This window comes from Cucurbita moschata, unplaced genomic scaffold (genome assembly GCF_002738365.1).
Source record: "Cucurbita moschata cultivar Rifu unplaced genomic scaffold, Cmos_1.0 Cmo_Scf00003, whole genome shotgun sequence".
Lineage (NCBI taxonomy): Eukaryota > Viridiplantae > Streptophyta > Magnoliopsida > Cucurbitales > Cucurbitaceae > Cucurbita > Cucurbita moschata.
In genome coordinates this window covers 5,183,466-5,211,035 of record NW_019268519.1, presented here as the reverse complement: position 1 = coordinate 5,211,035, position 27,570 = coordinate 5,183,466, and the positions used below count along the sequence as shown (strand labels likewise).

Sequence of the window (27,570 nt, the reverse complement as noted above, 5' to 3'; positions counted from 1 at the left end):
CAATCTCTCTTTTTCTTCCCTTTTCTTATTCTTCATCAAATGAGATAGCATGAGATGCGTTGCAATTGGTATCGGTCATGCGTGCTTCAAATGACCCAATTAGGATTCCAATTTTAAGCTCGTACATACAGTACTATAAACTCATTTTTCTTCAAAACTGAAGTCCTATCATTAAACCCGATCGCATCAATGCAACGTCTTAACATATTGATGATATCAACATCATCATTGTTGATAGATACAATACAATGAGTACCATTAGCCACTTACCATATTACATATTTCGCAATCGACAAGGGCTCGACGAAGAAGGCCAGTACATGTAGTAGTCTTGATCGTTCTTCCAAATAGTCTTCATACCATATTGTTCGGATCGCCAAGACCCTTGTAAGTATAGAGCTGATGTTGATGCAAAATAATAGGCTGTTGGAATGGGGGGCAATTCCAAGTCAAGAAAATCAAAGTTCATACCAATTCCCACCTTCTCCTTCATATATGATACATAAAAATTACTAGGAACTATCAGCCACTGCACTTCAAAAAGAATAATCATGATACAGCAACAGAAGCGATGAACCTTTTGGCTTCATTCCTCCGCTGCTTTGCCTTTTACAACATTTTAAACAACCATACAACAACAATCTAAATCAAATCAAGTCAAAACAAACAAACAAACAAACCTCTGTCTTCTTCTTGATAATGGCGGCAGATGTTCAACTTCCAAGCCAATCCTGTTAAGACTGGAATACAATGTCAATGCCAAGAACCGAACCAATTGGTCGGTTATGGCACAACACAGCTGACTCACAACAAAACTACCAGCAAGGTTTGCAGATACAAAAGAACCGAGTGGCGTGGAATGGCACTATGCTGCAGCCGAATAACTTCATCACAAATCATTTTAACTTCTCTACAACAACATTCATTTTGATCCACAGATATATTATACCCCCTGATACATATTCTACACATGAATTTTTTTCCCAACTTAAATTTCTCTTGGTTATATACAATCCCGTGTCACCTGCCTCACCTATCTATCAAAGGGATACTCCAAGTTGTTTTCGGTCACTTTGAAATGTTGCGGACGTTGTCCAGAACAATGCAAGTTCCACATTTTGAAGTATGACCTCTCCAGGTTCCTCACCTATTACAACACAAGTTAGGAGTCAGAACTATTTGCACGTTTTGATCCAATATATAAACCTATAATGTTGTACACGATGATCACAGTGTATCGTACCCATCGAGCCGTGTCGAACAGAGGGCAAGTCATCCTCACTGCCTTCAATTTGTTGGTAAGTGCTTGCAGTTTTGGCCGATTCAATGCCAATGACACGGCCTTCTCCTCGTATTCTTTCATGCTAGACAACATTTCAAGCAAAATAAATCAGAAAACTAGCTATAATTTTCCCAGCACATGGAAAGGTAAAAGGCCAGCAGAGCAATAACAAGGAACAAAGAGAAATCTTAACAAAAAGACTTCTTCCAAGTAAAATGTCAATGCAAACAGAGGGAAAATCGGGGGCATAAACTGTGAGAAACATCACCCAGTATAAGTACCAAGCTTCCTATGTTTCCAAAACAAACTTGACTGCACCAGTCATATAGAGGGAAAGAAAAATAAATTAAACATTAACTGCTATATTCAAATCAGAAACATCAACACCCATATCATACTAGTGAGATTGAACTAGTGAAAGAAGTAACAACAGAGCAAGTGTTTTCTTTTTCTTTTCTTTTCTTTTTTTGGGTGAGTTTGTGAGTGGGTTTTACCCGTAGAAAATAATTGACCAATCTATTCCGACTTACCGAGTTGGTACTATCCAGTATTTCCATTTATGAAGAGCATATTCAACACTTAATGATTTTGACAAACTCACGCACATAATTTACAATATAATAAAAGCAGTCACCTGCTAACAATCATCTCGTCTCCCAGTCCAGTTGCAAGACAGAGAGAACCAGCAACCCTGGTAGCCATTTTCTCCAGAGGCAGGGTAATCATTGGCAAACCTGCCCATAAAATGTCTGTTCCTGTTGTATGTGCATTGCACAAAGGCCTGAACATGCAGATAACGTCACAAACCCAACAAAAGAAGCAATTAGAATAAAGAACTAGGGGTCATTCATAGAGATAGAAGAAGAAGAGTGACTAACGTATCCAGGAATAAATCTGCTAAGGCACTACGACTGATATGTTCATTTTTCATGGCAACATCTGTGAAAATTATTTGCTCTGGTTGCACTCCTTGCGCAGCAGCATCTGCATGAAAACAAAACTCTCATTCACCAGTGGAAAATCCCTTTTTCAATGCCAATAGCATAAATAACTTATACAAGAATATTTTTATTAAATCAATTTCTCATACATGCACGAAGTCTCATTTCACCAGCAGCCGGGAATCTGAGAAGCCAAAGTGCACTGTTTGGCACACGTTTAAGAATATTGCACCTGGTACCAATAAGAAAGCACCTGGTGAGATAAAACTATTAGAAAAAAAAAAAGTGAGTCAGATATGGAGCTATCATTACCAGGTGTTGAAGATCTCTGGATCCATTTTGTACAACTGATTAAAGCAAGCAAAAATGAATTTCCCATCAGGTAATCCATAATCTGAACGTTTGTGCTGGCAATTTGGAGCCAACACATCCAGATTTTTCTGCACGCACAGAAATAATAGGGTAAGGAAGACAGGAAACTAATGAGGAAACTAACTCAGTTCCACAAAATTACAATTTAAACACTAACCTGCTTATAATCATTGACAAAGTAACAGTGAGGGAGGTGGACAATCTTCTCAGAGTAAATATGTGCATAACGTAAAGGTGAAACAAACTGAAAGCAGAAAAGCAGGTTCAGAAGATTTAACAAGACCATAAAAATTAGAAAGTATTGAAACCTAGACTAAGCTCACCTCATCAGACACTAAATAATCTATGTAAGTTGCCCCTGTTGTTCCTGGAAACCCCATGTATGAAACCTGAATAGGTGCAGGCTGCATGGCGAATATTTCATTTCTAGCCCCCTGCAAATTGCATCTAGATACATATCATATCTCAAAAATAATAATAAATAATAAACATTAAGAAGAAGACTTAAATAAACAAACATATTAACCCAATAGCTTTAGCTTCTAAAAGCTCATACAACATTTCTAACTCAAAACTCATTTGGCAAAGATGTCACTCCCCTGAAACAAAATATACAAATAACACAGAAATACATCTCTTCCTAGTTTCCATGTTTTTTAATATAATAATTATTCGAACTGCCAGGACTCAAATTCATGATTATTCAAATTAAAAGGAAAAGAAAACATAAAGAGAGAAAACATTATTTGAACATGCAAAATAATGAGAAAAAAATCTAAGGTAATTCTGGCAAACAAAGTTTGAAGAAAAATAATCATAAAAAGTACTGAATCTTAAATTAAACAAGAGTTGAGCTTCAATAAGAAAAACAGGATAAAATCAAAAACTACATGTACCTTAGTATAACCATTCAAATTTATTAGTATTTGTATTTTGTCTTCATTTATCATTTTTGCAATCACATCAGATGTCATGGCAGAGACATCGACGAAGTGCTCGGCTTCAAATTGAATACGCTGTCTCCACTCTGTATTATCGTTTGGACTCAAAGCATAGCAAAAGACCTAAAAAGGAAGGAGTCAAAAGAAGAGACAGAAGAAACGGACTTCTCAAGAAATGCCTAAACCAAATTTTCCAGACCTCAACATGCTCTCTGTTGTGCATACCAAAAACAGATCCCATAAGATGTGACAAGGGGTGATTACCGAAGTCACTGCTTACATAGCTGCAGGTCAACAGCTTCAGTAAAATGAACAATTCCTAAAGAATAAAAAAGGACATCTTTAGGTAAATACATACCCAACCCTAAGCCTCTCAAATCCACCATTTTTCTTTATAGGAACTGGTGAAGGGTGATTGAAACTTGGAAGTGAAAATCGAGATGCAATTTTCAAGCAGTGTGATGCGTAACTGCGGCTGTAATAACAGAAAAAAATTGAGTGCTGCATTCATTGAGAAGAACATATACAAGGGGGGAACAACTGTACCTAATTTCAAGTGCAAGCAATGGGTCAATCGGGTATGCTATTGCATGAAAAGGTTGAACACTTGGTAGAACAGACATCTGAAACAAAGAGTAGCCAGGCAAAAAATTACTATGCACAGAAATTGGATAGAGCATGTTGAAGAAAGGGTCAATGTGAATACTAGAAAAGAAAATAGGCGTCATACTAACATTAATTTGCCTCTTGATAATCCCCTCTACCTCAGCAAACATTTTATCACGGTCCTCCCAGTTGCAGACACACTGCAAAATAAATATATATATAATTCTTGCTTACAAAACTTCAATGCTTAACTGATTGGCATTAACTTAACACCAAGAACCAAATCTAAGGTCATTGAGTGGGCCCAAAACAAGGAAAAGTTGCACCCGCCATCAAAGTTGAATTTCTTTCTTTGAACACAGATGCAGAAAACTTGGAAAATCATGTTCCACATGCTTCTTAAAAAAAACAGGCAATTTCTCATAACACCTATAGACCAAGAGGTTGCAAATAGAAGAAAACATATAGACAACAGCATATAAGCAGAAAATTATTGACGGAAGCAACAAACATGTGAAACTTATTCCTGCAGCATTATGATGTCAAACAATATATAATGGAAGAAACCAATTCATAGAACCACCCAATTAGAAATATTTACAAAAAAAGGAATGAAATCTATTTCAACATGCTTATAGGATCATCCTTTAAACATTCCACACAATCAATAAAAAAAATATATATATAGTACATACCCTTAATGTATGCAAAAGGTTGCATGTTGCCTCAGGAAACTCAGGCCGCAGAAGCAATGCTTGTTTATAGCTCTTGATAGCTGCCTCCACATGTCCACTATAACCCAAAGAAATGAAATGAAACTAAAATCAATATAAATAGACAGTCACCATTTTTGTCCTCCTCCAAAATTTGGGGCGGGGGGGAAGAGATGAATAAAAGCAACAAATCAAGAATGGATGTAAAAGTAAAAAAATTAAGGCCTGAACCAACAAACTTGTAACGTTAACTATTTGTGTCCTGTGTATCGACTGCCCAACTAATGTAAAATAATAGCAACCACTTCAAACGTTACAGAAAAGCACAGGTTGCTTGATCTGAAAACTAAAACTCAAAGACCTTTTTAATTTTCAGAATCCTCCCAGAGACACATCATAAACCAAAGGCCGTACATGCTCTTCTATTGTTTTGGATCAAGGCATTAACAAGCCATGAAACGTCCAGAAAATCCAATTTCATTTTTTAGGAAACAAACTTCTCACTGATGAAAAGTTATAAGAGCGTTCAAGGTTACATACTGAAGATGCATCTGATGAGAACATGGTCAAATAATTTTGAAAATAAGATACAAATCGCATGGAAATTTTAGGAGCACAACTAAAACTGCCTATATAGGAGAGAGAAAGTACCTGTCCTTATAAGCTGAAGCTAAATTAGCATGCGCTTCAGCCATAGTAGGCCGAATATTGATGGCCCGTATGTAGTCCTGAATTGCTTCACTCACTCTACCAATTTCCTTATAAGTGTTTCCCCTATTGACAAGGCCATCAGCGGCCAATGGATCAATACGAAGAACCTCATTGTAGCACGAAATTGCATCCGCATAATTTCCCTGTAGTAGATCGAGTTAAAGGGCTAGAATTTGAACGCTAAATGGCACATCAAACTATCCCAACAGTCCCCTCAGGCTTACTGTTGTAAGCTTGTTCTTAGAACTTCTCCTCATACATATAGTCCAATTTCTTTAAGGGTTCAAACCATCCAGTACAAACACACTAAAGCCTGGATTTGTTACTACCTGTTGCTTATATATGATGGCGAGATTGTTAAAGGGGGCTGACAATCCAGTAGTTACTCTAAGTGTGGCCTTATAATATGAAGCAGCAGCAGGCACCATATTCCTGTAGGTACACAATCAGCTCTTAAATTTATTGCTGAAAAAAGTTGTGTAATAAATAGCAAATTAGCAGCAGCTATGTAGCATCATATAGACAGTGGAAACATGTACCATTCCATATATATATTCCCAAGGTTGGTAAGAGCTTGTGGGTGGCTAGGTTGCAGAGAAAGGCATTGCTACACGCAGGAACATAATGTTAACCACTGAAAACAACGATAGTAAACTAAACAAAGGGTAGAGTGACAACTAACAAAAACATACATTGTAACATTGGATAGCCTCATCCACTCTGCCAAACTCCTTAAGAGCATTACCCTTGGAACAAAACAAAAGTAATTGTTGAGAGATAGAGAGAAATTAATTTGAAGACAAGATAAAACTCGTGTGGTCAATTAAGATGATGAATCATATGGAACCAACCAAATTGTTGTAGGCCTCCAAAAATCTAGGATCACATGTAATAGCTTGTTTGTAATGAAGTATTGCCAGATCAAGTTGACTTTGTTCATAATAAGTACTTGCCAAATTACCTGGAACATTCAACACGTTAACTAGGAAGGCAGATATCAAAATGAGACAGCTAAGAACGATGAAACATGGAGTATATATAAACAAAAAGGAAAACCATGGTTGAAGTACTGTCTAAAGGAATATCAAGAAACACCTCAATCCCACAAAAAAAGTAATTAGCTCAAGAAGGATACATATATCCACAACATAATAATCTAATTCAAAAACATTATTATAAAGCATCAACATTTACCATATGCTATTGCATAGTTGGGTCGCATCTGAATAGCACGTTGGTAGCACAAAATTGCCTCCTGAGGCATTCCCAAAGCCTGGAAAAAAGAAAAAGAAATCTCTTGTTTTTTGCTCGAATACCAGGGTGGAGGAGACACTCTCCAATGCAAGGACAATCACTTGCATCCATGGACTTGCCCAAACAAGGCATATGATACCTTACCTTATAAACATTTCCCAGATTCAAATAGGCATCTGGAAATTGGGGTTTGAGTTTTACGGCCTCCTAAAATATTAAGAAGTACAAGAAAAGATCAGTAAGATAGAGATATAGAAAGTGATTTAGGTAACTGAAAAACTTCATTTACAGGTTAATGGAAAGTAGTCACTTTCATTGTGACTAGTGGTATGAATTACATAAGAACAAGAATACCTTGTAGTATTGAAGTGCTCTGTTAAGGTCACCAGATTCCATGAAAAGACCAGCAAGATTTGACCAGGCGATAGCAAATGTAGGCTGTATACGTAAAGCTTCAAGGTAGCAGCTGTATGCCTGCACAAAATGTTAGTTTCCTTGACAATTTGCAGACTTGGCATGGAAGTAACAACAAGACCAACCATCATCTGTTCCCTGGCCTGAAGATAAACAAATTGAAATATGTATCGAACTGTGGATTCCAACACAGTTCCACCAATGAATTGTTTTAATCAGTAACTTTACTGGAGGAAGAGAGACATTAAGCATGAAAAACTAAATAATAGATGGCACCTTCCTCCCAACTACACAAAACGTGCATGAGTTACCCATCTAGATAATATTTTTCCTTGTTCACTAATAAATCAGCTAATCAAACTCATGTTTCTATAGTCAATTTGTTCCCCCAATTGAATCGGGGACGAATGCCTACAAAAAGATCGTTTGGATTTAAAGAGGAGTCGCTTGGATTTATCCCTGGTTAGTTTATTCCTTGTCCCGAAAACCCTATTTAGATCGAATCTAAAATAATTTAGAATTAAGAAATAGGATTGGTAATCTACACTTTCCTAGTTCCTTTTGTATCCTCATTAACTTATATTGGAGGCCTTTTTTGTTCTCCTCTTAATTGGGCTTAGGGATTTCTCATCCTTAAGGCCTTTAGGGTGTTGGTCTTTTGACAATTAATAAAAATCTCAGTTTCTTATCCACAAAAATAAAATAAAATAAAAAATACCCATTGTGTGAAGAACATTAATATTACTTTGGTTTATGTGAAATTAGTTTGCTAGGAGAGTTCAAAGGAAGTCTGAACTATGGATGATTTTGTTCCACAGCGCCTTGGAGATTGATATTAAGAGTGCTAAGTTCATAGATAAACGTCAGTTTCAATAGCATATTGGCAATGGGGGACTCAATATCCCAGCTCCCAAATATCCAAAGTTCAGCTACCCATAACACACTCAGAAATCAAAGAGGAGCAGTTCGGAATATACTTGAAGGTACTTACTTCTTGAACCAGCCCTTGTGTTTTCATGAGATTGCCAAGGTTGCTATGAGCATCAACCTATTTTCCAGTAAACACAGAAGGAAAGTATAAAAATCCTCGTTGGAGAAAAAGAAAAAACAATGGAAACTTGAAAGAGAAATCCAAAACAAGAGTCAAGGAAAGACATTGATTTCTGACTTCAGTGGGAATGAACAAAAAGGTCAGTCTACTACCCATAGAACATGCACAGTCCGACATATAGAAATACTATAATGTCAGTGCCATCTTGCGAGGTATTGTAACCGGAATCTTTGTACAAAGAAGTAAAAAAAAAAAAATGAAAGAGAGAGAGTTGCTAAGCAACTAATATAACAAACGAAGTCTATATTTCATCAATCAATCCAACTTGTCACCTTAGGGGTTACACTTACACTTAAAAACACTACATAAACATGGTTCCTATATATATCAACACTTCAAAATCTATCCATAATAATAAACCAAATGGTTTAACTTCATGAGTAAAACTATCCAAACTGAACCAACAATATTACCAGCAACACTGTAATAAAGGAAGACCAACAAATAACCATTAGATTGATTAATGTTCTATACAAAAAATGATATTTTCATACATATGTACGTACATTCATACAAACAAACACATATAGAGAGAGTGGGGGTGGAAAATTACCAGAAGGGGATTCAACGCAAGTGCCTGCCGACAACATTGTGCGGCCTCACCAAGCCTGCCTTTTCGCATGTATGCACTAGCCAAGTTTGACCATGCATCACAAAAATTGGGTCGAAGCTGCAGCATCACATCAAACTAGGTGAGGACCACACTTGTACAATGTGAAAAGGAGCACTGGGAGCCATAAAGAAATGCATTTCGAGTATAATAACCCATAAAATCTACACGAGCAACATATACAGATAATGTGAATTATAAATATTGGAAGAAAATCTCCAAAATCATCTTAAGCAAGCCCACCAAATAACCTTCATAAGGATAAACGCAGGTAAAATCAGGTTAACACTTCCAGCCAGAAAGAAAAACATAGATCCCAACACGTAATAAATGCTATAATCAACCTCAAGAGCATAAATGCGGGGGGAACCACATCAGATAACAAGCCATCACTGCCTTTTCCCAAGCCTTGCCCATTGTAAAAAGCTATTCAGTTCCTCCAATATTATAAATCTTAACTATCATTCCAAGAAACCTAGGAAGTTGGGTACTATAACCTGCTCAAAATCAAGCTTCAGATGTCTCGTCAAAAGGGCAGAGGGATGACAACAAACCATATTGAGAAAAAATCTGAGTCTCATACAAGGACAGTCTCAATGCATGCAGTTATGAGAGGTTGCACATCATGTGCAACTATGGGCCCAAATCTAATACAAGTTGGTATAGCCACTGTTAATACCAATTAAATCAACATCACTTTTTTTATGAAAAGGGATCAGAAATCTTCACAAACCTCAATGGCAAGTAGATAGTAACGAATTGCAAGATCGATATTTCCTTTTTCCTGTATTTTGCATGAAGGCGGTAGCATCAGCACTCAAAGAGGATAAGGAACAATTAGAACGCCAAGCACAATTATCACAAGAATTACCTTCCAAGCATTAGCCATGTTTCCATAACACTCAGCAAAACGTGGCTCTATACGGAGAGCTTCTTCGTTTTTCGCAATACACATATCAAAATCACCCAACTGTAAAGAAAAAACCAAGCATATACTTGAAGATTGGATTATTACAGACTTGATAAAATGAGCATAAAGAAACTAAGAAACTGGTAAATTTAAGATATAGATAAATTTATTAACAATAATTAGATACCTGACATCATATACCAAAATTAAAAAATATATATATTTTCGACATAAAGCTGGTCAATGCCCAAATCAGCAGCAGAGAAAAATACCTGATAGTATATGGCACCCATCAGAAGAAGATTATCTGTGCGCAGTGAATTCCTCTCATAAACTACAGTACTATGCTCCAGCGCCTGCTTATAATCACCATTCTTGTACTTCTTATGTGCAAGAGCCAAATAGGTTTCTTCATCAACTGCAACACAATGGTGTAATTAGAACCAGTGTTACAAAAAATCGAAGTTTAAGAACATTTTTTTGTCATTTGGTTTGAGATAAATCAAGTAAACTGCATAATAAAGAAGGGGGAAAAAGTGAAACTACATGGGTTCTCTCTCCTCCTCGAGTTCTTATTTATCATTTTCTTTAATGCTTGTCAAGATGCAATGAACGCAAATCTAGTTCAAAATATACTTCAATTAATAGCAGAGAAGGTAAGTACACTCAGAAAAATCCTTGCCAAAACAATTTAACAAATGATGTGAACGGCATACAAAAATGATTTTTCGCCCAAACTAGCGCAGACAACAAAAACAGACGAGCATAACATTCCCAATACACCAACGAGTGAAAGGCACACAAAGATATCCACTCCAGAACCACCGATTCAAAACCATCATCAACTATCCACTGCATTAAGTACCTCTACGAGCTAGGCTTCAGCTAAATAACTAAACATTCTTAACAAATGTGCAACTCCCAAATCCCCAAACCCCAACTCACAAAACGAAATCACAAACCTTCAAGAGAATCAGCACTCTCGAACTTAACCAGGCTGAGCGATGGGGGCTCCGCCTTCACTGCAAACGATTCGCCACCACGATCAGAGACAAACCCAGCTCGAGAAACCCCAGTCCCAGTCCCAGTCCCAGTCCCAGTCCCCGCCAGCAGCTGCTGATGGCGAACCTCGCCTTGTACCGAAATCATCACCGCGATCCCTTCAAAGAATCAAACCCAACTCAGATCGGAGCTCCAGCAACAAAACCCCCCCAGAAGAACACAGTAACAGCAAATCAAATCAAAGCAAACCAAACCAAACCAAACCAAATCAATCAAATCGAAGAAGAAGAAGAAGAAATGAAAGAGCTCGGAAAAAACCAAACCCTATGTCAGTTTGGAATTTTCGAGTACTTCTTCGAATTCCGTGGAAGAAGAACGAGACAAAAGAAGAACAATCTCCCCCTCCAAAAAAAGCAAGGAAGGAAAAAAAAGGACTGTTTTTTCTAAGGTGAAATCAGATTAAGGCAACGCGTATTAATAGGAGGAAATAAATAAATAAAAAGGGTCAAAACAGAGAAGACATCTCAACCCTCCACGTGGACGGCCCAGATTGAGCCCTTGTGGGTGGTAAGAAATTAGATTCGCTTGCTACTGACACGTGCGACAAAGAAACAAAGTGGGTGAGAAGTGTGTGAACAAATTTTGGCATGAGATCCTTTCTTGTCCATTTTAGAATCTTCTTTTTTCAACTCATACTATGTGCACATTCTTCTTCCTTTTTAAAATTCCGGTTCCGCTCCAATCTCGATACTTATTTCTCGATCACTGATTTAGGGTTTGGTATCACTTATGGAAGCTCGAAATTGCTTTAATAACTTTATCGACACTGTGGCTCGCTACTAAACAAAGTAAAAGGAAAAACATCGAAAGCGAGACGCACCTCAATATTGTGGATATGGTTTCTCGTTCTTAATATCGAGCGGTTGAGAATTTCTTTGAGTTGATGAGGTAAGAATCTACAGTTCGAAGAATAATACGAGTCAAATGGGTTTGCTCACCACAAATTTCGTAAGTGGTAAAAAAGAAAGTTGCATCTTGAGATGACGATTGTTCAGTTGCAATTCATTTGGTGGGAAGTAATAGTGAGTTTACCGTAAATATTGACTTTAGAAAAAAAAATTAATATAATTATTCGATAAATAAGAACGAAAATTTTAAAAGAATCAACCGAACACTCTTTTCTAACCTTTCAAAAATTATCTGAAATTACTTAGAAAGCTATTTGGTATAATATTTAACACGTGTTTTTTAAAAACAATAATTTTTTTATTCGTTTGTTATCAACTTGAGTATAATTTAATTAGTTAAACTATTGTAACAATGTCACATACAGATAGATATATATAAAATATTTAATTTATTTCCCTTTTAAATATTAATGTGTTACAAGTTCATATTTTTTTTAACTATATATATATAATTCACGTGAAACATAAGTCAGGGCCTGGTTAGATCTAGGAAAACAAGACGGTGGTGAATGTTGGATCAATCCTCATACAACAAATACAATCCTTACGACTTTATCAGAGGTTATTTCTTCCTCGTTTGTCTCTTTCTCGTTGTATCACATGGTGCATTTGCACATCAACAACAAATATGACGAGAATTAGAACACAGTTTCAAAATTTAAAATTTTGTCATTATAGTTTTACCATAAAAAAGAAACAGTAGGTACAACTAGTCCATGAACAGCAACCATCTCATCATAAAAATATAACAAGTTTTATCGATAGTCATTTGTTCATCTTAAAAGTAGCTACTAAATTCATCGAATTGTTCCAAAGAATCAAAACGGCCAATTATTAATGGAATTTCTTGTCGAAGGCTTCAAAAAAAAAAAAACATCTTAAACTAAACTCGTGCAGACGAATAACCAAGTTACAATAAATAGAGAAGGTACAGTAACGTTATAAATGACCGAATAATAACTTGTATGATTCGATAACACGAGAGACAATTATTAGGCGTAATAAACATGGCTTAAAAAAGAAATAATAATATGAACATAATAGTGGGTAGGTGGTGAAGATAATGATGTATGAATTTAGTGTTTCCACAAAGACAATATGTCTAATCAATGTTCATCATTTCCACTCTCTCATCGACCAAACAACTCATTCCCATGTGACGTGATTATCTTTTCTTTTCCTTTACATTTTTTTTAGGCAATTCTACACTTATTTTTAGGCTAAATTACTTATTTTTGTTAATATTAATTTCGATCTTTAAAAATATTAAAAAAAATTATAACGGATAAGTTTTAAATGGGAAAGAACGTTGCAGTTTTGTTAATACCCTTGAAATTAATTGTGGTCGTTAGACGTAATTTTGAATGGAAAAAATTCTAGTGGATTATTTGATGATAATGTTAATGGTTTCATTCATTGAATTTGTATCTAAGATGTCCCCTTCTGGTCGGTTTCCATTAAACAATCTTGAGTTGATTGGTTTTGGTGATAGTGATTGGGCCATATGTCTACTTTACCCGCGGCTCCGATACTGTAGGAACACGCCTCGAACGGAGAGGAGATTCCACGTTTAGACGGGAAATGAGAGAGGGGGTGATGGTGTGATATGAACTAAGAGACATCAATCATACAATATACTTCAACGAAGATGTGAATAAAAGGTTGACAAAATTATCAAAGGATATTTCAATTCATGACTAATGACCATAATTAACCATTATCTAATTGTAACCTAAAGTAAATAAAAAGTCTCAAAATACAATAACTTTAAATTACTCTAAATTGTAACCCATTTATAATAATTAAACTTCGTTCTTCTTCAATGTGGCATGAATTGAAACGTCTTTTGATAATTTTGACAAGCTTTTCTTCACATCTTCATTGAAGTATATTGTATGATTGATGTCTTTTGGTTTATATCATAATGCGTGTGTATTAAAAAAATAAATTAAGTATATTGTATGATTGATGTCTTTTGGTCCCTATCATGTGTGCGTGTGTATTAAAAAAATAAATTAGTTAATTTTGAAACGGTAATAGTAGTATTTAAACTAAAAAAAAATTATATGGTAGAATTTTTTAATTATCAAAATCGATGCTTGTAATATTAAATTTTAAATTTTTAGAAATTTGGTTGGTGGAATATATTATTTTTAAAATACATTATATTATATATATATATATATATGTATTTTACCTATGAAATATATAGGATTTTTTTTTACCATTTTTTCAATAAAACTATATTGTCATGGTTTTATCCAAAATTAATGACAAGAGCATTTTTATTTATTTATTTTTTAATTTAAAAATATTTTATAGAAAAGAAGTTTTAAAAATATTTTTTATTAATTAGCCCTTTCAAAATAAAATAAGAAACAAAATTAAGCTCAGATATAAAACTTAACATTATGAAGAGAGTCAATATCAGTGCCAAGAACAATTTGTGGAACGATTAAATAAAGTAAAGCAAGTGATTGATTACACGGATTAACAGATCAAAATTTTTCAACTCCAATGTTCTAGAACTGAACTGTACAAAAGGAAAACAAGAACATGTTTGATGATTATGATTCTTCATCATTGCCTAAACTATGATCATTGAGTGTAATATCAATGGGTGAATCACGCTTGGGCGCAGCATCGTTTGTCTGTCTAGCGGAGATTATCCGATCGAGTGTTTCGTCGGGAACCGAGATTCCTGTGGTTTCCAGATCTGCTACGATGGCAATGGCTGCATCTAGTTCCCCAAGATCAAGACACAGGGTAATAATCTCATCATATAATGGGCTGCAATACAGAGACGTCCCAAGAGTTAAAAACACACATATATATTGCTATTACAGGTTAAGCAAAAATGCATTCACAATTATCTTCCCATTTGAGTATATACTCTCAAGAAAAGGTCGAACGTTCGAAACCCCCCCTCGAAATCTAAAGGAAAAAGAATTTACAATGGAAGAATGATTATCTGTGTTCTAATTTAATGATAAGAAATATATACATTCCACACAACCCAAATCAACATGGACCGTTGAGGTAGAATATGAATCAACTAGAGAGATGTTCGTAACCTTGATACATATCGTGATGATAAACAGCTCAGTTTTATACTTACATACAGTTAGGCCTTGTCTATTGGAGACAAACTAGGAAACTTTCAGAGAATGAGAGACAAAAGTGAAAATGACATAAAATTACTTATCCAGCTTTTGCACAATGCCAAATTCCTAGTTCAAACGCTGAGTTTCTTTCTTTAATTTCTTTGTTCTTTTTAGGGTTTAAGAGCTTGATAAATCAAGAAAAATAAGCGTACCTCCCAAATACATAGCCAAGACTATGAGTTGTCTGCAAGATCTTAAAAAAGGCAGACGGAAGAGGAGCCTTGATGGCAGCTCGCAAGATCATGGCACAGTCGCCAATTGTTGGTATCCCACCCAATTCAATCACCTGTAAAGTGGAAAATTGAATGAAAGATTAAGACAAAAACAAATTTAAAGATTTCTAATGCTACTGTTGAAGTCAAGAGGTCAATACAAACAATTTCTATGGTAATGATTTCCCTAATGAAATTTTGGAAACGGCAAATTCACCAACATTCAGCAACCAATTGTTCTCCTATGCTATGAATTTCATGCAGAAAGAAATCGACTAATTTAACCTAATTTACTCAAATGCGGATGGTAAGTTGAGAGACAGAGAGAGAGAGAGAAAGAGAGTACAGATAATGAAGACATTCCCAATGCAAAGTAAGAAAAACAAGCGAAAAAGTAGAGAGAAATTGCCTTGTGCATAATTTTAATGGCCAACTCCACTTCCCATTCCTGTGACCACCTCCTGGGAGGTCTGTTCTTAAGTTCTCTCTCCCAAGTCCAACCCCAAACATCAGCTATTGTGTACATGTCAGATTCATCAAAGACTTTCCTCTTTCGCAACTCTCCAAATGCCTCGAATAAATCTTCAGGAAACCAGTCTTCATCACGATCGTCCTGCATCCACATATTAAAGTAGGAAGATGTAAGCATACCTCAAATTGTTTTAATTTAATGGGTAAAGGGTTTAATGCAAACATAAGTTTCCATCACTAAGAAGCTGATTTTGAAGATTTAGTTCCCAAAATTGTAAAGCAGTTGGCACATCATTATCCTCCTAAAATTTCATTTCCATAATCTATTTCTCCTTACCTTAGTATATAGGCCTTTGAATATACATGTTTAGATGAACTCAGTTAACTAGTACGAGGATATTTCATCATTGAGAATAGACGTTCAAAAAAGTTGGGCTGTTGACATTTATGAAGTGCGCGATTGTTTTTTAGATTGGTCTTTTCATGCTTCTTTGAGTTCAGAATTTGTGGAATTTTTCCACTTTTTTAGTTCAATATGTTCGTTGGTATTCTTTTGTAGTTTTTCATTCCATCAATGAAAAAATATGTTTCCTTTTAAGGAAACTAGAAGTTGACATCTCATACCTCAACTGATGCTCGAGAACGTCTTCTCCTTGACTTTTTGGATGTTGTTGAGGTTTGGTCAACGTCTTTCAACAATTGGACACCTATCATTTGAGGAGGCTTCTTAGCTTCAACTTCCTTCTTAATAACTCTTTCACCATCTTGATTCTCGGTTGGTTCAACCTCCTCTTCCTCCTCGGCTTCTTCTTCATCAATCTCCTTTGCAACGTCTTCTACAATGTCAACATCATCCAAAGAATCAAGAGGTTCTGACTGATCATCTTCAGAAGGTTTAACATTATTACTGTCCAAGCCTTCTCCAAGAAAACGGCGTTTCCAGAACTCTGTGTTTCCTTCGTGTAGCTTTATTCGTGAAATTAGTTCATCCAGCTCTTCATCAACCTGAAGATAAAGGCACTTATTTGTTAATAAAAATTTTAGTGGCTCTTAATAATGTATCTTTAAAATGAATATCAAAGGACTAGTTAAACCTCCTCTTCCTCCTCCTCCACTGGAGGAACCCAAAGGGGCCGACCACGAGACCGATTTATTCTCCTTGCTTTTTGAACCCGCTGGTAAAGAATATTTCTAGTTCCATCAATCGGTAAACCTTGTGCTTCCAATTCTTCTTTTAATTCTGATACAAGCATCTTACTTGCAGCCTTTGGCTTTAAAATATTTGGATCAGGACCCTTTATAATTTTCTTCAATCTCTCCTCGACTCTAATATAATCAGCTTCAGATGCATCCCCAAGAGCTGCAAGTCCTTCATTCTGCAAGGTTTTCAAAATCTTTCGGTGGTACATCTTCCAATCTTCTAGACATCGTTGCTTAAAGGATGTTTCCATAGGATTTGAATAGATGAATCCATCTGCATCAGGATCTAGAGGAGTTTTTCCTCTTCGAGGCACCCATCTCTTGCGTTCTCCAGTGAGTCCACCCTCTTCAATGTATCTGATTCACATGCAGAGCTAGTTGTCATCAACTTAAACAAATAGGATCCAAACAAAATGCATCATTAAACTATGAAATTGTTTCATGCCCAAATATTTGCCGTTTGGATTGGCAATTTCATATCCATGCAAACGACAAAAGCTTGTAACCCAAGAGAATCATCCACAAATAGAAAGCAAGTTGAGTTATTTCATTGAAAATAATTTAACTCAACGTTTTAACTTAAGTCCAATATTAAATCCCATAACATTTGCTTTTACCTGATAAATAAAGTCAGGAAATGTAAAACTCAAAAGGCACAGTGATTTCAAGATACTGGCAGCTCAGAATCAATCTTTAACAAACGAAACAAGTTCAACCAAATTAATAATAGATTGTAAGGTAAAACCTTACGAAGAGAAAGATATCTAACTTTAGGTATTCTTCAGCCCTTTCGAGAGTGCTGCTAAAGAACCATGTTTTCTTGCTAAATTCCAATGCATGCATACTTCCCGCCCGAGGTAGAAACCTAGAAACCTACTTGTGCTGGAATAATATTATGATATTGATTTGATTTTTGTTGGATTGGAGTCCATTTCCATAGCTATTTCTAGACCCTTTTAGCTGGGCTTGTTTTTTGTATATACTTGTTTTCTTTCTTTTTTCTCAATGGAAATTTGGTTTGTTACAAAGAAAAAAAAAAGGGACTTGTTGCTGATATACTGTTGTTACTTGATCTTGTTTCAATCCACCATGTTTTCATGTTTTACATAAGCCCGTTGCCGGCACTTATGTAATATGTCCCATTCTACCACAAGCGTAATCCAGATATGGTTGTTTGTGTACAACTAGATGAGGTCTTAAGTTCTTAGGCTTTCCAGTCTCATCCTAGTATTATTTGAAGTTCTGAACTATACAAGGATCCAGGAGGTACTGATGCTATGTGAGAACTAATTATTAACTATTATTAAATTTCCAGATCTTCATCGTGAGAAGAAGCTGGCTTTTTAGGATAACCAATGATATACCCCTATTATTGAAGTGGACAGTAAGAAGCAGACGAGGACTGAGTCTACCTAGTAGTTTGTGTGATTGTGAAAAGTGAACCCCATTACCACTAGTAGTAAAAAGGATAAATTGAGAAAGTATTTAAGGAGTTTTGTTTATTGAGTGGACACTCTCTTGGGTTAGGAAGCTAAGAATTCAGAAGAGAAAGGGAGCCCCCAAATTCTCTCTTATTCGTTTACAACTTCGCATCTTTAGGAATAAGCCACCGAAGAATCCTATTTTTAAGTAGCAGAATGGAGTGGGACATGTTTCCGGAAGCACAAGCAACATCCAAATCCCAATCTTGAGGTCACACAAAAGTGAAAAAGAACATAAGACATGTAACCGGATGACAAAATAAGATAAAGAAAGAGTCATAGAAAGAAAAGACATGTAAGACAATGAAGAAAAAAGGTTCAAACAAATAAGTAAACAGAGAATCATCGTCCAGCAGACCAGGGTGCATTCTCAAGTGGAATTTCTTCCTCCAACACTGAAGGCCATTGCCAAAATCAGGCATGAGACTATTGTTTTAGATATTGCTTTTGGAGTGATGACTAATACCCATGATTTTTTACCCTTTTCCAGAATTAAGAAAATTAATAAACTAATCGTCCAATAAATTTATCAAGATGGTACTGAAAAGAGTACATAAGAGAAGAGACAGAGCCAGAGTTGCGGGAGATTACTCTACAATATTATATACACCTTGCAATGTAGTCTATCTCGTATCCATGTTCAGCTTCTTCCTGTAAAGGTTCAATCCATGAGCTCACAAGTGATCGATACTTTCTGCTCAAGATCATGGCTCTCGAAGGAATCTGTTGGTTGTCTCTAGCCATAGCTTCTAATGCTTCTAAGAGCTCTACAACCCTACCTGCACAAAAGAGGGACACCATTTCAGAAATTTTCTAATGGCTATGGGAATTTATAAGAAAGGATTCTGATTAGAACATTTAATAACCGAAATAGCTGATCAATCAGCAGCTAGTTGTGATAAACACCCAAAACCAAGGAGAATTTTAACTAAAAGAAGACGATTCAAATGAAGTGAATTGGATAACCACTCTGTTTATTATCTTACAATAATGTCATTATCTTATTGATTGCCAAGTCCAGAGGCTATTAATTAAATACTAGCAAGTGTAAGCAGACGAGCTGAAACTGAAAGCGCTGTAAAAAGTCAAACAGAAACAAGATAAGCAACTTCCTGTAATGATGCAAAAAGATTAGGCTTCCTCAATAATACCTCCACATATGCTTCATTAATACTAATCAAGAAAATCAGCATTTACTCACCATCAATTGATTCGTTGACACGACTATGAAGAGAAAAAAAAATGTTCACTTCTGATAATACATGCCCAATGACATTACAAGCCATGTACACGATATCTACAAATTGATAGTCCTTTTATGAATAAAATAGGGGGTGTTCATTTTATTTGGTTAGAAGTTCCATGACTATGAATTTACCTTTGGCAAATAAAACATTTAGTGACTCCTCGGTTGAATTTTAATTGGAAGTTAATTTTTAGACTACACAATATTTGGCATGTCAAACGAGTTATTTAATAATATGAATATACTTCTTTTTTACTTTTTTGTTTTAATGCTCGTGAATGTTCCAACAAGCTTCCATGCACCTAGACTAAACTCACAAGACAACCTCTTGACCTAATTAAATCATAAATAAGTGTGTCAGAAAAATCCATCAAAGTTCCTCTTCCTGCTCCAAAATCATAATGGCAAGAAAATTAAGAAATTCTTGTTACCACTAACAATGATGAATTGTAAAATACCTTCTCTACATAAAGCTCGAAGATACAAGGAAAGTGGATCACCAAAATTTCCTTCATTATGCAAAGCTTTTGTTCCACCTGGAAAAGTTTTTAGCCCACGAAAATGCCTGATGGCTTCTCGTATAACACAATACTTGGTAAAACACTCTACCAAGAGCCTGAAAAAATACATGATTTTATTATGCACCAATATAAAATACTATAGAAGAAAGAACGTAGAGAGAAATAATAAAAGCCTAAAAGACTTTATCTGCTATCCAGGTAGAAAAGCAACTTTTATTACATAATTCTTAAAAGAGAAGTTCCACCGTTAACCATTTCATCAGTAAATGAGACTCATCAACACTTTGGGTTGCTTCCCGATACATTCTTCTTGTGTTGTTCCCATAATGTTGTATCCTTTGTAGACACCAATCTGAGGATTTGTATCATTTATTGTGGAGTTGCCCATTTGTTCAGTCTCTTTGGGCCCGTTGGTTGGTTTTAATTTATGATTGGTTTGGGAATGGGGACTGCTTTGCGGTGATTGAGGAGGTTCTCCTAGGGCCGCCTTTTTGTGAGAAGAGCAATGTTTTGTGGCTAGCAAGTTTCTTTGCGGTGTTGTGGGGGGTTTGGCTTGAGAGGAATAACATAGTCTTTAGAGAGCCTGAAAGGCTTGGAAGTTGGTGAGGTTTAATGCTTCTTTGTGGGTATCAATTACTAGGTCTTTTTGTAATTATGATATTGGTTTAGTTTTGTCAGATTGAAGTCCATTTGTGTAGTTTTTGGTACTTCCTTTTGTGTGACTTGGTTTTTTCTATGCCTTTGTATTTTCTTTCATCATTCTTAATGAAAGTACAGTTTCTAACAAATAATAATAATAATAAATACATCTATCACTTCAAACAAAGCAATGAGAGAATAATTTATTTAATTTCCCGATTAACTAAGGTTTCAACTTACGCATAGGTTCTCATGTTAGGCTGTAGACGCTTGTGGTCTTCAACCATCATGCCAAGTAACTCAGCAACATCTTGCACCCTATTCAAAACAATGAAACGATTAGTAGTAAAATAGTAAGAATTACAAGCATCTACATAAACAAGAGAATAAAAACGAAACAAGCTTCTGAACAAAAGTAGACATATAACCACAACACAAGTTTTATTCACTTCCACAGAATAAAAAGTATATCATCTGTCATATAAAATGGTAAAAACAAGGCAGAAAAGACATCACCGACTATAAGTGAAACTTCTCTTCTAAAGTTTTACCCTGCATTTGGAATCAAGAAGGTTCAAGGTATAATTTTATAATTCATGATTTGAAAATAATGATCTTTTATCTTGTTTGGAATGAGAAAGATTTGGAAGGAACGTGAATAAAATATTTTGTCAGACAAGAAAGACTTGAAATGAATTTATCTAAAATATTTTGTTTCGATGTTCCTTGGAAAGGAAAAGAAAATAAAGCATAACCTTTCAATCCTGTTTTATTGATTAAAAAAGGTTAAAATATGAAAACATTCAATCATAATTTTCTTCAAATTTGTTATGAAATCCAACAATACCCAACCATTTTAGTTTGGCGTAGGATTTTAAATCATTCTGTTTCAAGAGATAACAAGCATACGAATTCCTTGAAACTCCTTCAGATTTACAATCACGCCAAAATCCTGAGGAAACAGAGCGTTGGTAAAAAAAAAAAATTGTCACGTCCAAAAGGATGTTTTTTGGCTAAAAGAACTGCTTTAATCAAGAAAAATAACAGTAGAAAATGACTACACAAAAACATAGGCTGAAACTAAACGGAAGAGCGTACAAGAAATAAATTATAAGAGATCCAATAGCATGTGATCAGAAACAAGGAAAAATCTTGAAAAGCTTTGTAACATGGGTCAACAAGATGTATTAAAATGCACCAAATTCCAAACGTCCACTCATGAAATGGAGGAAATAAGACTAATTTGTTACCACAATAAAGGAAGAAAACACCAGCCCAAAAGAAATAACCGCCACCTCAAAGTGGATGCAACATAACAAGAAATTTATGTGCAAGAACATACCTATCATTCATTTTTTTAACAAAGAACGAACATACCTATCATAAGATTCAGCTCTTGTATATGCTTGGATCACCCAATTATATGTCTCAGTGTCAGGCTTCATGTAATCTGTCATATGATTTAGTTGAAAAGTATCAAACTTCAACCATGGAGAATATGAGCAGAGCTCAGTTACAAACTGCACATAAAGCAAAACCAGCTGAAAGTTGGTCCAGACCATATTTATCGAATGATTCATTCTTCTTGTAATATACCAAAAATATTATTACAAGTTAAATAAACCAAAACAAATGGTGATTATTGAAATTCTCAAGGACCGTTAACACGAGTTGTTCTGTTGAGTTGAGTTTTTTTTCCCCCACTCTTTATTTGAGTCTTGAGCATATCAAGACATTATGGATGGATGAAAATCATCTACAAAATCAAACATAAAAAAGCTCTAGCTCTGCGTATCTTTTTAAAAGAAAACAAAATTTTCAATGATTGGAGAAAAATTACAATGAGTCACTAAAACTTACAAAGGAAGAAGTCCAGCCCAGAATCCATAAAATATAAGGAAACCAAAAACCTAAACTAAAGACCAGAAGAGAACAATGCCACCCAAAACTTGAAGCTAACAATAGGAGTAGGTCATCACACCGCAGATTGCCCGGAATCCATAATATTTACTAGGAATGATAGATTGCCTATGCATTTTTTGAGAATATCAAACAAAACACGAGCACAGAAAAGATAGTGCAAACCTTCTCCATATTCCATGTTCTCAAATGTTGAGAAAGCAATTTCAGGTATTCCACAAGTAGCCTAAACAAGTAAATAAACCATATTAGTTTGATCTCTCCAACCGCTTCAAGCACAAATGGACGACAATTGTAGACTTCATAACTTACTAGCATTGAGGAAATAAATATTATTCATTAAATAGCCATTGCACACACATATACAAGTTTACAAATCCTCCAATGGTGTAAAGTCCTCTAAGGAAGCAAGAGGCATCTTGCTTTCTTTCTTTTTTTTTTCTTTTTTTTTTTTTTAATAACAAGAAACAACTTCTCATTAATATAATAAAAATGAAAGTGTTCAAGGGATACAACTTCTCATTGGGTGTGGTTATACTCTAAATTGTTGGTTCAAGCTCTTCCACTAGTTCGACTTCAGTTGGGTGTTCTCCAATCTTTTTAAGTATAATTTTATGCAGCTGATTATTGGTCCTTTGATGAGTTAGAAGGCTTCTCTTCTATGATAAATGCGATGGAGGCCATCTACTTGGAAATTTGGATGGAACGAAATCAAAGAACTTTCAAAGATAAGCATTTATCATGGGTTGATAGTTTTGATTCTGCTCGTCTAGTTTTGATTCTGCTCGACTAAAGGCTTATTCTTGGTGCGCTCTTTCCAAGTTTTCGTGGATTTTTCATTATATGACATTAATTTGAAATGGTATGCTTTTATTTATCCTATGTAATTGTTTTTATTTTCTTTTCTTTTCGTTTCACTCCCTTGTGGAGTTTCTGTTTTTTAGCATTAGTCTATTTTCATTTCTTCATTGGAAAGTTTGATTTATTGTTAAAAGAAGTATACAATTGATCCATGAACAATTTATAGATCTATATGTTAGAAACCCCCATTAACCGGGATTTTTCATCATATAGACTAAATAATTACAAATTTTAAGAACAATTACTAAATTATTATATACAAATTTTGTAAACTAAATTGTTACAAATTTTAAACTACAATGACTACTTGTTACATATAAAAGTTTATGAATTAAATAATTACTAATTTTAAACTTCTATATGCTAAAGCTTATAGACTAAATAGCTACAATTTTTTTTTTATTAGAAGATAACTACAAATTTGTACCTGCATCTACATTGTTATGTACTAAGTTCAGAACTAAGATACTACTTCAATAAAAGTATATAGACCAAATATAGAGATCCAAAAGAGAATGGGAAATAAGTTTCCATTTCAAGGTCTCAATTTGAGAAAACCTATTCATGGTTTATCAAAAATTTGATCTTTCAACATTTAGTAAAGACTTTGGAGAAACATTCAAATTTTTATACTTTGTAGCCTTCCGAGATGCTTAACAAACACAAATTGACTTGTGCACTAAAAATTTGACAACTGTGAAAGTTAACTGTGCTATAACAGCTTATGAAACTAGTAGAGCCTATAGATACAGATACCAAAACTAATCCAATAACTCCATCAAATAATAAATTCCCCACTTCTTATAGTGTCCCCCCTCCCCACACAAGTGGAGAGGGAAGAAGGAGGACGGATAGAAGAAATTATAGAGTTAAAAAGAAGAAGAAAAAGTGGTCATCCTTATGTTATGCAAACCACAAAGTCCAAGAGAGCAAAGTAACAAATTTGACTGTTAAAAATTCTTACTGCTGGACACCTACCAATGGAAGCTTAATCAGTAAAGTCTAGAAGAACGTACATATAGATATATACACTCACTATCAGAACCATTATTATAAGGGTCACTTTCTACTTTTTAAAATTCAAAATAGAATCCTTAATTAACTATACCTGTACGAGATCAACTACGCATTCCTAAAAAATTGTACAAAATTATCCAATACTAAGATACATCACCTGGACACTGAGAAGGCAATTGAAATGGAAGGTTGTTGCCATCCGCCCAGCAGCCTCCATTTCATATGAAATTTCCAAGGCATTTGAATGGTCCCCAGCTTTACAGTCTTCCTCAATTAGAAGATCGTAAATCTTGTCCGTGGCTCTTAGGCCCCCTTTGGCACCCTTTAAGAACACTTTATTGGCGTCTTCTAAATATTTGTTCTTTACGAGTTCCTCTAGTCAAAATAACTCAAGCAACTAAAACAAACTATAAACATAACTAAAATATATACGTTTTAAGCATCATTGTCAGGAAGTTCAAGAGATTACCAATAAGAATGAGCCAAGCTTGGCGAATGTCATAGTTCAATTTCTCCATGGCTGCAAGGATTTCTAAGCCTCTAGTAGCAAGACCCTTGTTACCAAATAACCGAACTAATGCAACAAACGTTTCGTGAAGGGGACGAAGTCCAGTACTTAGTTCCTTTCTCAGAGATTGCATCTACATTCAACATAACCATAAAATTTAGAGAGAGAGAAAAAAAATACATATCTGAAAACAAAATTGACAAAGGAACCGAAACAAGGTTTATTTTGTCAGGGGAAAAATTGTATTCCACTCCATGTCTACACGAAAAAGGGGGACAAATTATGGATACACCTGATCAAATTAAATACAGTCTATGTTATACGTTTTCCCGTCTTCTGTTTACCAAGTGAAAAATGCGAAGGTTACATTATATGAGAAAACTTCAACCTCAAATTACGATACCGATCAGATAAGTTTTTGGAACGGGAAAGACAAATCAAGGGTTAAAGTTCCTTTACTTCAAAATATCCGATAATGGAAAAGAAAGAGAGAAAGCATCTGGTTTCTCACCGCTCCCTCAGCATCAGCATTAAGAACATGTGAAACAACCAAGCCATGGAAGGAGCGAGGACCAGGGCTCAATCCAGCGGCAACCATATCATAAATGACATCAGAAACGCCAAGTGGATCGTGGTTTCTAGCGCGGTCCATGAGTTCCTCCATGAAAGTGAAGCGAAGGGACTTCTCAAACACAGTGGAATCGTCGTCCTTTTGTTGCAATTGTTGCTGCCGCGACTGCCGCTTCTTTCTACCCCGCTTCTCAGTAGAGAGAACTGAGCGGATGGGGGGGAAGACGCCATTGTGGAGGGAAAAGGAATGATGCTTGTGGGGAAGGGTGAGAAGGTAGGAGTGAGAGAGCAGGAATTTGGACATTAATGGCTGCGGGAATTTGGATAAGAAACAGAGCCTCCGCGAAGAGAAGAAAGAAGGCGGGTGCTGAGGGAGAGACGATAATGAACTGCTCCAACTATCGTGGTACTGTAAAAATAAATATCTTGAAGGGATAATTTTAAATAATTTTAAATAACTTAATTTTTTAAGAGAAAAATAAAACATCTCAATTTTTAAATCATACCTTAAAATTTAAATAAATAATATATATATATATATATATATATATATATGTGTGTGTGTGTGTGTGTGTGTTCAAAGTGGACAATATCGTACCATTGTGGAGAGTCGTGATTCCAGACTTTGTATCAGAGCCATGCTCTAAACTTAACCATGTCAATAAAATCCTTAAATGTCGAACAAATAATTGTGGGTCTCGAAGGTGTAGTAAAAAATTACTAAAGTGTCGAATTACGAGTGTACTTTGTTCGGGGGCTCCAAAGAAAGGGGTTGAGCCTCGATTAAGGGGAGAGGTTGTTCGAGAGCTCCATAAGCCTCAAAGGAGGCTTATAGTGTACTTTTTTTGAGGGGAGAATGGTTGGGGATTATTGAGAGTGAGTCCACCTTGTTTAATTTAGGAGAAGATCATAAGTTTATAAAGGAGGAATACTATCTTCATTTTTCATTAATACCCTCAAAAATTTTAAAAATGCAATTAAAAAATAAATAAATAATCAGTGCTATATTTCAAAATTTCTCATTAACTTTCAAACATAATATTAAAAATTTAGAGATAATGTCCGAGGTGTTCCTTTTTGTCCATATATTGACAGAAAGATTTTTTTTTAATTTTTTTTTTTATAAATTTGAAGGGTGTTAATACTACTTTTACAACTAAGCGTATTAATAAAACTTTTTTAAATTAAAAAAATTACTAATTGTTACATAATAATAATTATAATAATAATAATAAAGCGTTTCTTAGACTTTGTTGAAATTTTAAAGAAATTTTTTTATATAAATTACAAAGTTCACAGTATTATCGTTAATTTATCATTTTTAAAATTAATTAAATATGGTCTTAAATATATAGGATTGAATTATTTTTGTGACGGATAAATATAAATCCATTATTACAAGTGTGAGTTTGTTTCGTATCTTAACGGGTGCGTACGTATGCATGTATAGACGAGACGATTGGGAGGAGTTGAGGGTGTGAACGAAGAATATAGCTTTGATCTTTCATCCCGTTTAGCTATTTTCTCTCTCTCGAGTTAATGAACATTTTTAGCTTTAAAGAAACCGACATCAATTTAAAAATTATAAAGAAAAGAAAGAAAAATAATTATAGAATAGATTTACTTAATTATTTAATTGAATTTAGATGGGTATAATTTAATTATAGGATAATAAAAAGGAGAAGAAAAATAATTTAAGCGAAGAGTTAATTTCGACTTAAAATAGCGTGTGTTTTTTTCCCCTTACTGAGAGAGAAAAAATGGAAACATTTTTCACTCTTGGTGTCCTTCAATTCTCTCCCCCCCCCCCCCCCCCCCCCCCCCCCCCCCCCCCCCCCCCCCCCCCCCCCCCCCCCCCCCCCCCCCCCCCCCCCCCCCCCCCCCCCCCCCCCCCCCCCCCCCCCCCCCCCCCCCCCCCCCCCCCC

General features: G+C 35.3%; 3 protein-coding genes across 5 annotated transcripts in view; all 3 read right to left on the bottom strand.

The window, feature by feature from the left end:
* Window positions 1-665: 665 nt before the first annotated feature.
* LOC111436277 (probable UDP-N-acetylglucosamine--peptide N-acetylglucosaminyltransferase SEC) lies at window positions 666-11,319 on the bottom strand. Of its 2 annotated transcripts, XM_023074022.1 has the most exons (29): window positions 11,191-11,319; window positions 10,828-11,025; window positions 10,138-10,283; window positions 9,827-9,925; window positions 9,689-9,739; window positions 8,899-9,015; window positions 8,226-8,282; window positions 7,175-7,294; window positions 6,965-7,027; window positions 6,761-6,839; window positions 6,418-6,527; window positions 6,259-6,312; window positions 6,106-6,173; window positions 5,896-5,998; window positions 5,507-5,709; window positions 4,838-4,934; window positions 4,271-4,342; window positions 4,083-4,159; window positions 3,895-4,011; window positions 3,736-3,820; window positions 3,492-3,659; window positions 2,919-3,029; window positions 2,753-2,839; window positions 2,536-2,663; window positions 2,373-2,455; window positions 2,161-2,266; window positions 1,917-2,063; window positions 1,244-1,364; window positions 666-1,147 (listed from the first exon to the last, which is right to left on the bottom strand). In XM_023074022.1, exons 2-29 carry the CDS (start codon window positions 11,012-11,014, stop codon window positions 1,034-1,036), a joined length of 2,970 nt encoding a protein of 989 aa, XP_022929790.1. In that variant the 5' UTR covers window positions 11,015-11,025; window positions 11,191-11,319; the 3' UTR covers window positions 666-1,033. The 2 variants fall into 2 exon arrangements, with proteins under 2 accessions (XP_022929790.1, XP_022929788.1); XM_023074020.1 differs by having other exon boundaries at window positions 10,828-11,316.
* A 2,943-nt stretch (window positions 11,320-14,262) lies between these two features.
* On the bottom strand, window positions 14,263-26,048 carry LOC111436825. 2 transcript variants are annotated; one of them, XM_023074589.1, is made up of 13 exons: window positions 25,587-26,048; window positions 25,037-25,208; window positions 24,725-24,942; window positions 22,855-22,915; window positions 22,147-22,219; window positions 21,010-21,087; window positions 20,068-20,225; window positions 18,974-19,142; window positions 16,777-17,239; window positions 16,307-16,687; window positions 15,621-15,824; window positions 15,152-15,285; window positions 14,263-14,625 (listed from the first exon to the last, which is right to left on the bottom strand). In XM_023074589.1, the coding sequence occupies exons 1-13, from the start codon at window positions 25,947-25,949 to the stop codon at window positions 14,403-14,405; spliced, it is 2,697 nt and encodes an 898-aa protein (XP_022930357.1). In that variant the 5' UTR covers window positions 25,950-26,048; the 3' UTR covers window positions 14,263-14,402. The 2 variants fall into 2 exon arrangements, with proteins under 2 accessions (XP_022930357.1, XP_022930365.1); XM_023074597.1 differs by lacking the exon at window positions 25,587-26,048 and having other exon boundaries at window positions 24,725-24,940; window positions 25,037-25,201.
* Window positions 26,049-27,335: 1,287 nt separating this feature from the next.
* LOC111436838 (probable serine/threonine-protein kinase PBL26) overlaps window positions 27,336-27,570 on the bottom strand; it is a 3,134-nt gene continuing 2,899 nt past the window's right edge. Inside the window, exon 6 of the mRNA XM_023074606.1 lies at window positions 27,336-27,442. The gene's annotated coding sequence lies outside the window, so the exon portion shown is untranslated. The remainder of the gene's footprint in view (window positions 27,443-27,570) is intronic.

Coding starts and splice junctions, on each gene's coding strand:
- LOC111436825 (XM_023074589.1), bottom strand. CDS start 25,949: ATGTCCAAATTCCTGCTCTCTCACTCCTACCTTCTCACCCTTCCCCAC. Junction 19,143..20,067: donor TCGAGCTTTATGTAGAGAAG/GTATTTTACAAT, acceptor TCTTTTGTGCAG/GTAGGGTTGTAGAGCTCTTA. Junction 17,240..18,973: donor GAGATAGACTACATTGCAAG/GTGTATATAATA, acceptor CATGTGAATCAG/ATACATTGAAGAGGGTGGAC.
- LOC111436277 (XM_023074022.1), bottom strand. CDS start 11,014: ATGATTTCGGTACAAGGCGAGGTTCGCCATCAGCAGCTGCTGGCGGGG. Junction 7,028..7,174: donor GAGCACTTCAATACTACAAG/GTATTCTTGTTC, acceptor TTAATATTTTAG/GAGGCCGTAAAACTCAAACC. Junction 5,710..5,895: donor CCATCATATATAAGCAACAG/GTAGTAACAAAT, acceptor GATCTACTACAG/GGAAATTATGCGGATGCAAT.